Source organism: Stegodyphus dumicola, chromosome 3 (genome assembly GCF_044657685.1).
Source record: "Stegodyphus dumicola isolate Sdum_Otavi_A_Nest chromosome 3, ASM4465768v1".
NCBI lineage: Eukaryota > Metazoa > Arthropoda > Arachnida > Araneae > Eresidae > Stegodyphus > Stegodyphus dumicola.
The window spans coordinates 66,367,986-66,384,275 of record NC_140770.1 but is presented as its reverse complement, the minus strand read 5'-3'; the positions used below and the strand labels follow the sequence as shown (position 1 = coordinate 66,384,275).

At 30.8% G+C, this 16,290-nt stretch overlaps 1 protein-coding gene across 2 annotated transcripts in view; it reads right to left on the bottom strand.

Moving 5' to 3' along the window:
- Etf-QO (electron transfer flavoprotein-ubiquinone oxidoreductase) overlaps positions 1-16,290 on the bottom strand; it is an 88,645-nt gene that overhangs the window by 10,368 nt on the left and 61,987 nt on the right. For both annotated transcript variants that reach the window (XM_035368247.2, XM_035368254.2), the window contains 3 exons: positions 13,220-13,388; positions 7,120-7,302; positions 4,475-4,693 (listed from right to left, as the gene is read on the bottom strand). In XM_035368247.2, coding sequence (XP_035224138.1) covers positions 4,475-4,693; positions 7,120-7,302; positions 13,220-13,388 — 571 coding nt within the window. The remainder of the gene's footprint in view (positions 1-4,474; positions 4,694-7,119; positions 7,303-13,219; positions 13,389-16,290) is intronic.

The following is a 16,290-nucleotide window of genomic DNA, read 5'->3' as shown; positions in this document are numbered from 1 at the left end:
AGAAATTTATGTGGATCTAAAGATCCTTTTCATTTGCAAGGTGATTAGAAGTTTTGGATTTCAATCAAAAAAGCTCTAAGGATCCTCATTCCCTTTGCGACATCCTATCTGTGCAGAGCTTGGTTTTCAGCTGTCGCTCTAATAAAGACCAAATCGAAAATCAATATGGAGCAAAAAATGAAAATAGCTGTCTCGAGTCATTTTCCGTGATTTGAAAAACTGCAGGTGGATTTAGAAGCTTACCTGTTAGAACGAGTTTCTAATTTCTTATTGAAGGTTTCTTTTATTCCTTTATTTGAATGTTTTCTGATCAATTAAAATTACTACACTTTTTTCACTAAAATGTTGTTTTTATTTTTAAGCCTGATTTTTGTTATGGTAGAAATATTGCAACAGGGGCACCCTGAAAAAAATAAACTGTAAGTGCGCAGCATACTGAACAAGTTTGGGAACCCCTGCTCTAGAGGTAAACAGATTAATAGATTCCAAAAGGTGGTAGGGGCCATGTTAGTTGGGATTGGCTAAAGATATTGGCCTACCTCAAATCTAGTTGAAAATAAAAAGGAAAGAATAGCTGAAAAGAAAAGGGTACTTCAGTATTAAATTGCGATAGCTATATGAATTCATGGAAAACGGGTTATTTTTCGACATACACGAAAATTTTAAGAATGGTAGCATGGATGCTTAGATGCATTAGGAATGCACAAAATGGTAAGAAGTAAAAACTGGAGAATTGAAAGTGTATGAACTATTTGCAGCATAGAAAACTCTTGTGAAGTTAATGTAATAAGAAATATTTGACCTAGCAACCGTTAAGAAATTGAAACCAATAAGTTTCTTATTTACGGACGGAGAAAATATAATGAGAGTCAACGTCAAGCTGACTGAAAGAAAAGATAATGAAAATTATTTTATCTACCCCATGCTGCTTCCAAGTAATCATAAACTTTGTTGGATATATCATTAAGATAATGAATGAATATAAGATATGAATTCAAAGATGCGCCATGCTGCCTTATAAGCTAACAGAATTTATTCTGGATGCTTAAAAGTAGGAAGCAGTTCAAAGAATTATATCCCAATGCATCAAATGTAAAAATCATAAAGCTAAAAAAATGGAGAGTATTCCAGTATCTTTAACTAACGAAAATATAGTTCGAGACGCTTCTGTTTTTGAGATCTGTGGAGTGGACTTAACAATCTAGATCATTTATGTATGTCTCTGATGATTCACAGGACCTTATTCCATTGACCCCAGCATTGTTTCTGGGAGAAACTAAAGAAGTTGAAGTATCCAACTTATATCAAATCAATAAAATAAACCTTAAAAAAAGTTAAGATGTCAGCAAGATTTCAGAAATATTTTGAGAGAGAAATCTAAAAGTGAGTATCTTGGTCAACATATTCAACATCTGCAAAAGCCTTAAGATTGCTTCAATGTAAATGCTGGAGACATCATCCTAATTTAAACTGAAGGAAAACGGAGAACATTCTGGTCAGTGGCTAAGTTAATTGATGTATATCCAAGTAAAGATGGAAAGATTAGAGTAGTTCGAGTTCAAACAGAGTATACAGAGATGGTACAACCCATTCAAAAAATTTTTCTTTTGGAAACATCTGCATCAGTTGAAAAGGATCCAAACAAAGAAAAGAAACTTTCCTTGCCTGATTAATCTCTTCGTGCCCCACCAATGAACCAAAAACTGTTGTGACAAGAAGTGGAAAGATTATTAAGTTACCTCCTAGATTTTTGGATTGAGCTTTTAAAGTAAATTATTATTTTTAACTAAGAACTTTATTGCATATTTTGATTACTAATTGTGTAATCATTATTAATCAAAGGGTGGAAGGACTGTGATGTAAATTCTAACTGCAACCGTATTCCAAATGCCTCTCGACTAGGCAACTGTTCCAAAGACATTTTTTAGATTGTATGCATCATGACTTGTCATAAAATTGTGTAACTAAATAAATTAGTGAAAAAAGGTTTATAAGGAGAAAGCAGATTTAGCACTCTAACCACTCTCAATACTAGCTAGTTAATATTTTATCATATTAAGGATAGGTTTTCTTTTGTCATGATCAGTTCTAACTTATGAATTTAAAAATGTCAGTGGGTTATTAGTATTTATTCTAAAACATGCAAATTTCTCTCAGATCAAGACTTGAATTCAGCTAAAGTCTGGTTCCAGTACTTATCAGTTTTTCTTTTAATGAAACAGTAATTCTAGCCAGAGCTTACTGGAGCTTCAAATCAACTCCACTGTACACTTGAATAGCAATAATAACAGAAAGCATTGTTAACAGAAAATATTTATGCCGTATTTTATTTAGGAGTTAGATATTTACCAAACCTGATCTTGGTACTACAAACAAAATGAGTGATTCAACTTCCATGAGGAGAGCAAAATGTGTCAGAAATTTTCAGCAGGTGAGGAAGAAAATTCTTCTAGTCCAAATGAGAACCTCCCAAAAATTTTTCTGAGCTACACTCATTTGGTCAAAATGTGTTTCAATGGATTAGAAACCCAAATAAAAATCCATATATATCTCAGTGCAAAGAAAAGAATTTTTCCCCCACTAAGCTAGCTATAAATGCATTTTTATTTTTCTCAGAATGAAAATATTTATTTTTGATTTATTGTCCGCTTAGACTGTAAAGTGATTATTAGCAGAGGCTGAATACTAGTCTAAATGGCAGGGTGAGGGTTTGAATCCTGTGAAAGGATTGGTTTATTTATAGGCTTGTGTCATTTATTTACACACATTAGGTTCCTATTAAGTATAGGAACACATTAGGTTCCTATTAAGTAACCATTTATTCATAACATTGCGAATGAACGACCCTCTAAAACATTCTAAAAAACTTGCCAAGGGTGTGTATCCTAGAATACCTGCGATTCCAGGGGGCATTCCGGTGTCCCGGTTGAATATTTCTGAAATCTGGCAAGCCTAGTTATAGAGAACCTTTGCTGAAATCGTTTACTAGATTTGGCGCTTTCACATATATATTTTTTATATTTACTGGAATTTTTTTTTTTTTGGTCCCTAAAACAGAATTATACCAATATTTTTTATTGCTTGAACTAAATGATTTATAAATTGCAATTAAAAAATCACCTGAATACCATATAAAGGAAATGGTGATTTCTTAATTTATTTCAACCAAAAAGCACAGTCACACTTCACAAAAAGACAATACACAAAAGAAATTTTTTTTTCCCTTCAAAAAGAATATATAACGAAAAATGAGAAATCAATTATCTGTATTGCGAAATTGCAATATGTCCAAGAAAAAAAAAACGTTAAGCTTGATTCTAAAAATAAGTGTAAATCTGTAAACTTTCTCAAATGAGAAATTTCCTCTTTATTCCAGTTTATCCAAAATTTTCTTAAATACATTTAACAACACACACACTATAACTGAATGGTTTCTGTTTTTTTTTTTTTTTTTTTTTTTTTTTTTTTCTTGAGATTGAAAATAAACTTGCACATAAAAATTTATATCATGTGGAAATACCATTAGTATTCAGATGAAACTTACAAGAATGAGATGCTGATTTTGCCAATACCAGCACCGACAGCATTAGTGTTCAACTTTTATATGGCACAAAGATGAATCAATAACTGATTAACATACTTTATTTACTGATTATAGTTCAAAGTATATTATAATGTGATATGCATCAATCATGCAAAAACTAAACTGTTTATAAACTTGTTACTCTTTGTAATAATTGGATATAAACTATTAACAAATTTTATCTGAAAAAATTTCCATTTCAGCATTTCGTACCTTAAATCTGATGAATTTAAAATTTTTATTGCATGCATTTTATAATTTTACACATCATGCAATATTTAACAATATACTAATATGCAGTACTATAGCCAACTTTCGAAAACAAGCAATTCTAACTTCCATTCATAAATATATATATTTTTTTTAAATCTGGTATTCAGCAGCATGCCCTTTAAGAAAACTCAGGGTATGCCTTTGCTTTTAACAGATACTGTAACATGATGACTGTCACTCACCAATAAAATTGGAGTATCTGCTCTGTATCACGTGACTGGATGTGAAAAAACTCAGATGGACAGATTGCTTAATAAGCGTGACAACAAGCTGATTACTCTTTTTATTTGTACTTAATGTGAATATTTTTCGTAAAATGAATATGCGCACCATGCCTTATATCTTAAATTATGTTCCTTGAGATATCCTTTCTCTTAATTTTATGAAAAGAAGTTTGTTATATAGCAATTTTTTTTATTAATTTATAAACTTTCATTTGAATTATTTTTATCATTCACTAAATTTGATTTTAGTATTAAATTTTAGCAAAATTAATTTGTTTTTAAAAATAAAGCTTTACCATTTCATCAATAAATCCATTTCATCTCATAATTTAGAACATTAATTTATAGTAGTATGATTAAATAGTTATTTTTCTAAAGTACTGAAAATACTTACCAGCAGGACAAAATCTCTGCTCTGGCCCATCAAAAATTTTCAAGTTTCTTTCAACAGGAACAGAATCATCTAATAAAGTTAAATGAGGTGGCTGATCTACATGGTTTGTTCCTGTCAGTGCTACAGATGACAATAAATCGAAAGTTATAACACCATCAGGTTTTGGATATACTATAGGTTTACATTCGGATGCAGGCTTTAGTTTAGCATAGTCAGCACCTGAAATTATATTTAATAAGAACCAACAAAGAAAAGCATTCAAATATCAAATGGTGATTACATATTTTTATTAAAGCCTGATACTCACTGCAAACAGTTTAAATCAGTGTTTTCAAACTTCCCCCCCCACCAAGCCCCACCTAAGCCTTTCTTAAATTTTGATGCCCTCTATGTAATATATACATAATTTTGAATATTCAAAAATTGAATTATTCACTGAATGAAGCCTAAATGACAACTTGTTCAGGATACAGGACTTAGGCTTAAGGAAGAAATCACTGTGAAATTGTAAAGAAAAAACAGTAAATAAATTTTTAAAACATATAACTTTTTAAACATGTAACTGAGATCTGATATTCAAGTACAAAATAATTCTAGTGAAAGATTTTTTATGACATTTTAATTATTAACAATATTTTAATTATTTAATAATTTCAGGATACAATGTAAGGTCTCTTCTAGATAAATATACTAAATTATTGAGATCCTTGTGCTTGATGCTTGCGGATATTAGGCTCCAATTTAATCAGCTTCACTCTCAAGTCTTTCCCTTTTGCGATATCCAGTCAATTTCTTATCTTCAGCAAAAAAATCATTTACATAACTAAATCCTCATTCAGTTAAATATGGAGATTGAAATGATAACAATAGTTTTCTTGCAAAGTTGGTTTAATTTACGTATTTAATTTCTGTTTCATCACAAAGCTATGTCTTCACTCCTTTCATATTAAATAAAGTTTTAACTAACTTATTATTTTGAAATTTTTCTTGGTATTGCTGTGAAACATCAAACAAATCCACTAACATTGTTTGCACCATCCAGGTCGAAAAATGAATTTGTTTTAAATCAGAAAATCTTTAAATTAGCCCACAGAATTTTCAGATGGTTGACAATAACAAGTATCAATTACTTCCTACTTTTACAGCCAATAACACTTTTCAAAATTTTTCTTACAAACATATTTTTTGACAAAATTCAATAAATGTAAAGAAATTGAATATCTTTTTGCTTTTGCATCAACAAAAGTGTATTTGTTCCTAGAAACTGTTGATTTAATATATTTAGTTTTTCAAAAATATTGACTAAATAACTCATATCATTAACAAACCATTACCATTGATTATTAAAAAATGCTTCATTTCAGGTAATTCCATAAATCTCTTCAAGAAGTTCCTTTTCAAGAGAGAATTCTGAACTAAAAGTCTCACATGGTCTCTAAATGTTAGACAGCCTGAAGAGATACTGCCATCTTGCACTAGCTTTAATAGTACTGATATACTTTATAACTGATTTTAGTATGATTTTAGAACTTCATTAAGAACAGGAAAAATTTTTGTAACTACCAAGCTCTCACTGTGATAATGCATTGCACAAGAATCATTTCTGGATTCGCATCTTTCGTCAGTTTTAAGCAGCCATTCTTCTTGCTTGTCATACTACTAGAAGGATCATCTGCAGCACATGTTACATTTTTCATTGGTATATAATTGATATCTAAGCAATTTATTATATATATCTTTGGAGGTAGAGGTGCCCTCTAATGATTTACAGAATAACATTTCTTCAGAAAAATAATCCCTAGCAATACATTTTATGTAGTTATCAGTAATGCTTCACTGTCTCTCAGAGTTGATCCATTTACATTGAGAATTTTCATGTTTCCAGCTTTTCAACTAGTTGTATTTCATCTATTCCACTAACAGTATTGTTACTGAGTGGCAAAGCTTTCATGTCTTTGTCATCTTTTTCCATAATTGTTTTAAGAAATATTGATATTGATGGTTTGATTAAATTATCTCTACAGTATGATTTATATATAGATTGATTATGAGTACGGAAATTTCATATCTAGCCTAAGGATGATTGACAACTGCAGTGTGAGTAATGAAAAGAAACTTTAATGTTACTCTTTTATAAAATTCTTTTTTTAAAAGTAATTTACATGAGCATTATTATGTTTTGCCTTCAAATGTGTCTTAAGTCAGCTTCATTTCACTAATTCATTCGTCAAACATTCTAAGACCATTCACCATTAAAAGACAAAAAGATGATCATTCACCATCGTGGATAGCAAGTATGAAACCAAATTTTAAATATTCTGTATATTGATGAATTGTTTCTTGCAACACTCCTTTTACTGTGTGACTGAAAGATATAAATATAATATAAATTAAAAACTGTGTTAAAATAATTTAATTTTAGTACATAAAAATTAATTATTATATGCTTTTTCAAATAAATGAATAAAACAAAGAAATTGCTGAATTCAGACTATTAAATATATATAAAAATAATGCAAAAACACATAAACTTATTTTCCACTTGCTTTCTTTAAGAATCAAATTGCTCCCCTGTGGAGCTTAGGACCCACAATGATAAACACTGGTTGAAATAATATATACAGCATTATTTTGCATAGTCTCACCGTGATGTGATAATGTCCAAGGTTCTTTCCCTCTTCCTAAATAATAGAATATGCCAGTATACAGCATTGTCCCATAAACACCCAGAGGAGAATGAAAAGAGGGTCGAATATTCCGAACAGATTTCAGTTCTTTCCAAACATCACTCTCCTTAAGTTTCCTTTCATATTCTACAGGTTCAGGAGCTATAATAATAAGAAAAACAATTTAACAAGTATATTTAAGTAAGGATGGATATATATGGATTTCATATTTAAATATACATATAAATACAATATCATTGTATTATTTTAGATTTAAATATACATTTTAAGTAGTGTTAACTTTTATTCATTTCATCAGCTAAAAAATTAAATTGTTTATTGTTATTACTTAAAAATTTACAACATTGTAATCATATTAAAACACACAGTAATTTAAATAGCACTACGTTTCTAATTTTTTCATGCTTAACAATAATGTAATATAGATTTATTTTATTTGCATAAAAAATAACATGACCTTTTTTTCTTTAACATATTTCATAGAAGAACGAAAGCCCATATTTTAGTTCACTGCCAATTAAACAGCTATATATAATTTACAATGCCTGACAAAAGATTCAAAGCACCCCAATAAAAAATTTCAAGAAACTGAATTGTTTGTATATTTTACCACAGACAAGCTAAATATAGTACATAAATCAAATAACATTCCTGAAAGATGTTGGCTATTTCGTGTTGATATGTGTTGAATGATGGTTATAAATTTAATTACTACGGTTAATTTGTTGTGTTTATTTCAATTAACTGCAATCACTCTCACCCAGACAGCATATCTGGATGTATACTGCACAAAAAAAGGGGGACAGACAGTTCTATATCTCTCGTTCTACTAGGCCGATTGACGAAATTCAAACTGCGTTTTTCGTGTCTCGAAAGCGATACTTAGGATGTATTAGATTTATATATAGCATTGTTCTAATATAGGTAACCAAATTGCCAAGTTTTGCAAAAATCGCTCGAGTAGTTTTTAAAAAATTAGCTCTCAAAATTTTAGCTCCTCAACATTAATTGAATTTGATTTAGATTTATTAATATTTCTTTTTTTTTACTAAACTTATTTGATTCTTCCTTTGATATTTTGAAATTTTTTATCATTCCAAATAAAATTCGCCTATTTTTTCATGATTTATTTTTAAAATTTGTATTTTTAAATAATTTTTATAAATTTTTTGAAAAATATTTTGAATTACAATCTACAAAAGTTTTACCATCATCTTTTAAAGTAGATGTGTTTCTAAGCATACCTGCAAAAAAAAAATTCAAAATTTACGAAGATATATGTGAATTTATATACTGGCGCGTTTTGAAATTTGGCATATTTGTTGAAAGCAATTAATAACATCAAAGGTGGCGTATGCACTTTGTTAAAATTATTTGAAAGTAGAAACAATGTGACTTTTTTTCCGCTCAACCACAATATAAAAAGCTAGGAACGCTGTGATTTTCTTCTGCTCCTGCAAAATGGAAGGGAAAGGAAAATAGGTTGCCATATGTTAAGAAGTTCGCCAAGTGAATTATTTTTGGTGCAAATTTAAAAAAAAAAATGCGCCAAGTTAAATTTTTTAATTTCTCTATAAATTCTGCACCAAATTTTACAAAACTTTATATTTAGGAAAAAAAAATTGGTATTTTATTTCAGGAAAAGCCCCATTTTGTGTCAAAATACTTATGTTAGAACAATGCAATATATAAATCTAATATATATTTTAAGTTGCGCTTTCAAGACATGAAAAACGCAATTTTAATTTCGTCAATTGGCCTAGTAGAATGGGAGATATCGAACTGTACCCCCTTTTTTTTTGCAGTGTACTATCTGTTACATAAGTCTGGAAGATGCTATATTGTTAGACAGTATGCTAAAAACTGGCATATTTCTTAACTGTGTGCCTTTAAAAAAACAATAATAAAATAATGAAAGAGAACTTATACTATCAATAGTTAGACAAGCATAAATATTTGTGACTGTAGTTGGCCATAGCCTTAAATATTTGGTGTGGCCTTAAATAATAAATACTCTGGGGGGGGATGAAAGTACAAGCTAAATGCAATGATTAATATTATTACAGTTAAGCTTTTCATTGCACTCACATTGGTGGTTTAACCTTTTAAATCCCATGCTATGACTGAAAAGCAAGAAATGTTATTTATTCATAAAAATTGCATTAAAACACAGTTATAAGAACTACAGAAAAAGGAATTTCTGGGGGGAAAAAGTGGTCATTAATTTTCAACATATTCTTATTTGGGAACATTGGCCTGTAGCGATATGTTTTTGAACATGTTTTGCAATCATAATAAATTAGCGTTAAAATTTGGCTTACATGCACAAGTTTTAAATAGTTCTGACTAAAAATTAAAATTTATTACTGAGTTACATATATTAAGCATTAATATTTAGGTCATACAGAAATGAATGACACAAATGCTACCACAGAACAAAATACAATTTATTAACAAAAAACTAATAGTACATCAGTTAGAAATAATTCCCGCCTATGTCAATACACTTCTGACGTCTGGCTGGGAAATCCCAAAGGGCTTTGGTAAACCAGTCAGTGGGGGTGTTGGTGCACCACCTATAGACAATTGCATGCAATTCGGCAGAAGATTCAACATGTTGGCCCCTGACTGCGTCTTTCATCTTGTCAAGCAAGACATAGTCCGAGTCCACCCACTTTGCACACACATTTATCATCTCCAAATCATCATGCCCAATTGTCTACAATGTTCCTAGTGCAAGTCCTGTCTCTTCCTTCATCTTGTTGAACATTAAGTGCCTGTTCACCACGATCAAATCTGACACGGCTGCCACATTTGCTGCTGTATGCGATGTTGCTGGTCATCCCGTGCTGACACCTTTGGCTCCAGTCTCCAATCCACTGCTGAAATTGGCCAATCATCAGGATACGGTACACCTTGAGGATGCTTTGTTCCCACACACCGACACCATACGACGATGGATCTCACTACTCTGTATCCCTTCTTTCCATAGGAACCATACTGTCCAACGCTGACTGTGATAATCACCTTCCATCATTGCTGTCCAAGCTCTCAATGACAACGGCGAAAGGGACGGGCGCTAACTTACAATGTTTGCTTGCGGCCAGCTCCATCTACGTTGTTTGAGCAGCTCATGCCCCCTTGTGTCTATTTTTCTTGTTTTTCCTTCGCATAGTGTAATAGTTTCATTAAGAGTTGTCATGTCAAACATTTCTGTACGATCCAAGCATATCTTTAAAATATAAAGTTGGTTTTAAACACTTACAAAAGAAAATATGATGAGAAAAAAATGAAAACAGACAGTTTATATATACAAACCTGAAAGAGTTCTGACTAAAATTTTTATATTTATTATAAAATGTATTATTTATTATAAATTATAGCTTAAACATTAATCATTTATAAAGTATTTATAATACAATAAATATAATATATATATATAATATATATTATATATATATATTATATTTATTATTAATCATTTATAAAGATAAAGTTCTTCATCAATATGCTTATAAAAGAAATTATGAATAGAAAAATGTGAAAGCAAATAGATATATAGAAATAGACTAAAAAAAAAAAATAATAATTTACACCTATGTAAAAAGACTAATATTTAAGAAAATAAAAAATAACAACTTAATTTCTTATTCATAACAAAATCATAATTTTGTTTATTGCCTGAGTACTGGGAAAACCATTTCTTGGACTCAAAGCACCTTTTTTTTCACATTTTTTTAAGATTGTAAGTGATGTGCACACGGAATACTATGAATTTTCAGTTTCATTCAAATTAAATTTAAAGTTACTTCTCTTCTAAAGTTGAGATGCGACAGTACTTGAGCTGTGCGTTTGTGTATATAAATATGCAGAATTTATCCAACAATAATTGCCATGTCCAACTCATTATTGAATGAATTCCAGTACCATTTGTTACTCTGAAACTGAGGCTGATAAGTTTGCTTTACTTAGAGGCCCATGGGATGATTAATCGGATATTGCAGATACTACAGCATTGACTTTTCAGAGATGGCAAACAAACAAATGGTATTCCAATGGGAAGTTCTTATTCTGCTTACTTATGCAACCTCTATTTGTTTTCAAAAGAACATAAATTTTTTAAAACATTTCAGATAATGATTTTAAAAAATTTTAACACACTTTCAGATCTATTGATGATATTATCACATACAACAATAATAAGCTTATTGAACCTAGCAGCATCTACCACAACTGTTTAATTTGGTCTTAAATTTCTTATTTTTTGCCTATAATTAATTTTCAGAAGCATATTGTGCAGAAATAATATTGGGATAATTTGTTTTAAAATAAAAAGTTTGTAATACTGTAATACTTATACAGGGTGTCTATAATTAAACAGCTTTATTTCAAAGCTGCCTACAGACGAAACCAGTGATAAGAAAACTGCGAAATTTTTGTGGTGGACTTAACGAAGGGATAAGAATTTCTTTCGCCAAAAAAGAAAAAAGAAAAAAAAAGTTACAAATAGCACCACCATAGGTTACACATTATATTAATAAATTACACATTTAGCCATGCCTTTAATATAGTTTTATAATTTTACAAATTTTGCTACAAAAAAACATGCTCCACATCATGATAGCCATCATTTTCAGCTACCATCTGTAATCGCAAGATGGCATGTTCCACAATTGATCGAAGTGTGTGCTGGGAAAAGTTCAGCATCTGGCGTACAATGTTGGCGTTGGCTTTAAGATCAGGTAAAGTTCCTGGATTATCATGACTTACCAGATGTTTCAAATGCCCTCAGAGCCAAAAACCATATGGATTGAGGTCTGGGGGATTGGGGAGGCCACACATTATGAAAGTGCTGGCTAATAACATGTTGCTTTGTAAAATGATGTTTAAGAACATTCATAACACACCATGCAATATGTGGAGGAACTCCATGTTGCATAAAGATTGTGTGTGCCTTACACACACAGGGATGGAACACTTTTGTTCTCTAAGAACAATGCATATCGCTGCCCGGTGATCAAGCATGTCACTGGGCCTGTGGAATTCAACTTCTCGAAGAAATACAGGAAGAGAATGGCATAGAATATCCACACCATACTGTCACTTTTGGTAAAATGCAATGGAACATCTAAGACACCATGTGGATATTCTAATTCCCAAATTTGGCAGCTGTGAGTATTCATTGCACTGTCCAAATGAAAATGCGCTTTGTCTGTCAGAGGATATTCCAAGGCCATTGTGAATCGACTTCAAAACGAACACGATACCGAAGTGAGAACCAGAGTCAAGCATCAAAATCATGTAGAACCAACCGCTGCATTTGTGAAAGTTTATAAGGATAATATCGGAAGATATCCTTATAAACGTTCATTGCAGCCATTGCATTTATCAATAAGATCTTGCGGATTATTCTTCACTAGATCTTATCGATAGAACGTGATCTACTCAGCGCCTCTGCTTTATGCAGGACACTGGTGTTAGCCTGAAAGTTTGAAGCTGTGTCCTCTAACCTCAAGTGCAAACTTATGTACTGCTCCTGCAGACCAGTTTTTTTCCCTTCCTCTTCCAGGATGAACAGAAAATGACCTTGTTGTTTTCTTATTTTGTTATCACTTTCAGAAGGTTTTTAACATTTATTTGGACTTCATAGAAACAAAGTCCGAAATTTCCATAGAGTAGCTGTTATGGAATTACTGTTTTGGCAAAACAATTTTACTAATAAAGTGCAATCTAGTAAACTTTATCATCATTGTGAGCAACAAGCAGATTGAAAACAAAATCTCTGTGAATGTTTCTAGGTTTTATAACAGCTACTGCATGACATCGACAAAGATTTATGTTTTTACTACAGGTTTTCAAAGTAAAACGCCCTCTGGTGATGCTATTTATAACTATTTTTTTTTCCTTTGAAGGAAATTCTCATCCATTAAACATTACATTATACAATACATAGAGTATATTATATAAACACAGAATTCATAATATTCTAATATAGCATTTGTGTTTTCTGATATAAAAGTGTAAAATGAATCAAAAGATAAATATCGAGAAAATTTACCAGTTGTTGCTGATTCTACGTTATCTGAAGTGATGAGGTCATAAACAGTTTCTGCAGCTATTATGGCACTCTTCATAGCATTATGTGTCCCTTTTATTTTAGGCACATTCATAAAACCAGGACTGCAGCCAATTAGACATCCACCCGGAAATGTAAGTTTAGGAATGCTCTAAGACAGTAGTCAGAATAAAGAAATCCAATATAATTAATCACTTGGATATACATTTCAAAAAGACAAAGCTAAAGAAATGAAATGGATGTTGACATTAGAGAAATGATAACTTAATTTAAAAATACATTAAATCTTCAAAATATCTTTGCCAGTGCTGTGAATATGAAGATAAACTAAAATGGTATCAATTAAATACAAAATGGAAATACTTTATAATGCATTATTGTATTTTACATAATCTTTTAGATAGTATAAATAATTCCTTTACAAAATAAAGTGATAAAATATGTCTTACTCAAAAATCTGTCATTTATTGTATGTCAATGATATAATACAAGGTACATTACAAGGTATCTTACAAGATACTTCTAAATTTTATTGTTAATTTATTTATTTATTTATTTATTTATTTATTACTTATTGCATGTTCCACCCTTGGGCATTTATTGGCTCTGCCTTTTGAAAATGGAGGAATGCCCCGTGGAAGACTTTTTAAGGAAATTGGCTCATACATGTTACATATGTGGAAAACCATGAAAACGCCCATGCAGCCACCTCATTTGCCGGGTCTCAAACCCCTTACCAAACTACCAGTGCTCAGTGGCTTTTACCACTCGGCCATTGGTGAGCCTCATTTAGGTACTAATAGTAAAATAATTGTACTGTGTAAATCCTTCCTTATATATTATAGTACCTCCCAATAAGGGATATCTACTGGACCAGATATTTTTCTCTTAAATGCAGGTATCCCTTCTTTAAAAAAATAAATAAATAAATTGTAATTTAAGTAGAAATTTAGGTTGAATCAGGCTTTAAATAAATGATATATATAAATAAGTATCTTAGTCACAGGTATTTATTTGAACTTGAAGTTAATGAAAAATGAAAATTCTTAATTAAAAAAGTTTAATTATTGCATAGATGTACGAAATGAACAATAGTATTTCAGACTTACAAAAATTTATTAAAATATTTTTGGAAAGTCTGTGAGCTGCAAGCACTTTTCTCTCGTGTATATTAAAGTCACTAATAATCTTAAGTCTTTCACCATCTCCAACAGTCATTGTGAACTTTTTTAATTAGGAGTTATATTTCAAGGCACCTGTATAGTTTTCTATGTCATGCTTTTTGATCTGGCTCTTCTTCATCTTTCTCACTCCTTTCCCAGCTAGTTTTGTTAAAGCTAACATCTGCAACTACAGTTGAAAGAAAGGATTTTATGCCAATCTTGGTGTGTTCAGTATACAAGTTTTTATCAATTTCTGAATATTCTTGCATTTGAACACTGCCACAAATTTTGATAAGTTCAAATAATTCCTTTTCTTCATTAGTATTTTCACTGAGGGCACTTGAAAATGGAATTTCAAAAACCTGCTTTCTTAAAACAGTGCTTGTGATATAGATTTAACAGCCTTTTATATTGACTGTATTAAATTCAATACATTGATATACTTTGTAAGCTGATCACGCTTTTCACAAGCACTTGACAAAGAACATATCATAAAAACAGTTTCTCTTTAACGAATCTTAAAGCTTCTAATTATACCCTGGTCCAAAGGCTGTAATACTGATGTTGCATTAGATGCAAAAAACACTAATTTCACTGATTTTAGTTTTACATTTGATGGATGAGCTGGCGAATTTTCAAGAAATAGCAGAATCTGCCTATTTTTTCTAGATATTGTTTCATCAAGAGCAATCAACCATTCTGACATTATGCTTTGCGTCATTCATGACTATTTATTGTGATACCAATGAACTGATAGTTTTTTTAAATGATGTGTTTGAAGCATCTTGGTTTTTAAGCTTTTCCATGTACAAGTGGTTGCTCAGACTCTCCATCTAAGTTACAATATAGCACCATGAGATTTTTTTGGAGCTTTTACAACTACAACACTTTCCTCTTTTGAAGCATAGAGTTATACTATGCAAAATTTGATAATCTAGTTTTATCTGCATTGTAGTCGATTTTGCCTCATGTCCTTCACAAATTTAATTTAGCTATTTTATCCAGTCTGTTACATGTGACTTATTTTTCTTCATTACTAGTAGTTTTAATAGTAATGTGTCTTTACTTAAATTTGTCTAACCAACCATTTGATGCTTTGAAGTTCTGTAGTCCCAGATTTTTCGAAACTTCTTTTGCCTTTTCTTGCAATAATACTCCATTTACAGGAATACTGTTTGCTCCTGCAGAATAAAACCAACTGAAAGCTACTGTATCACTTTCACATGTTTAAGTTTCTCTAAATTTCAGAATGTTCATTTGAATTAGTAATCCATAATATTTATATTTCTTCTCTATCCTTTAGTACATGACTTACTTCGGTTTTACTTACTCCAAATTCCTGCCCTAAATCTCTCAAACTAAGCTTCTTAATTTATGCTACATGAATTATATAAACTTTTTGTTTCAATTTTTTCTTCTTTGAAGCCGTGCTAGATAACACATGTAAAAATAACTCACATGTACAAAACTATATTTCTTTTTTTCCCCAGTTCCAGTAAGAATTTAATATAGAAGTTTTCACCCTATCCACATTGTGAGATTCCCTTTGCCTTGAAAGATGGTCCAATCATCTCACCACCTTTTCTTTTAAATTGGTACCTGTCTTGGACTACCTTACAACTCACTAACCGTGTTTTCTTTCACATACTGAAAACTGTAGCAAGATTAAATGGATTTTGAATTCTAAAAATGTGAAATATCCTTTGGATTGCACCACAACTTGCTTTTTCCCAATGTATTGCTCTCCTTTTTGCTACTGTAAAGCAGTTTTTAAACCAGAGGGATAAACTTTTATATTTCATTGTTCCTTTATCACAAGACTATTTTTCACTCAGCATAAACTAGCCTTTGAAATCCCAGAAGATTACTAACAAAGAATTCCATTTTTAT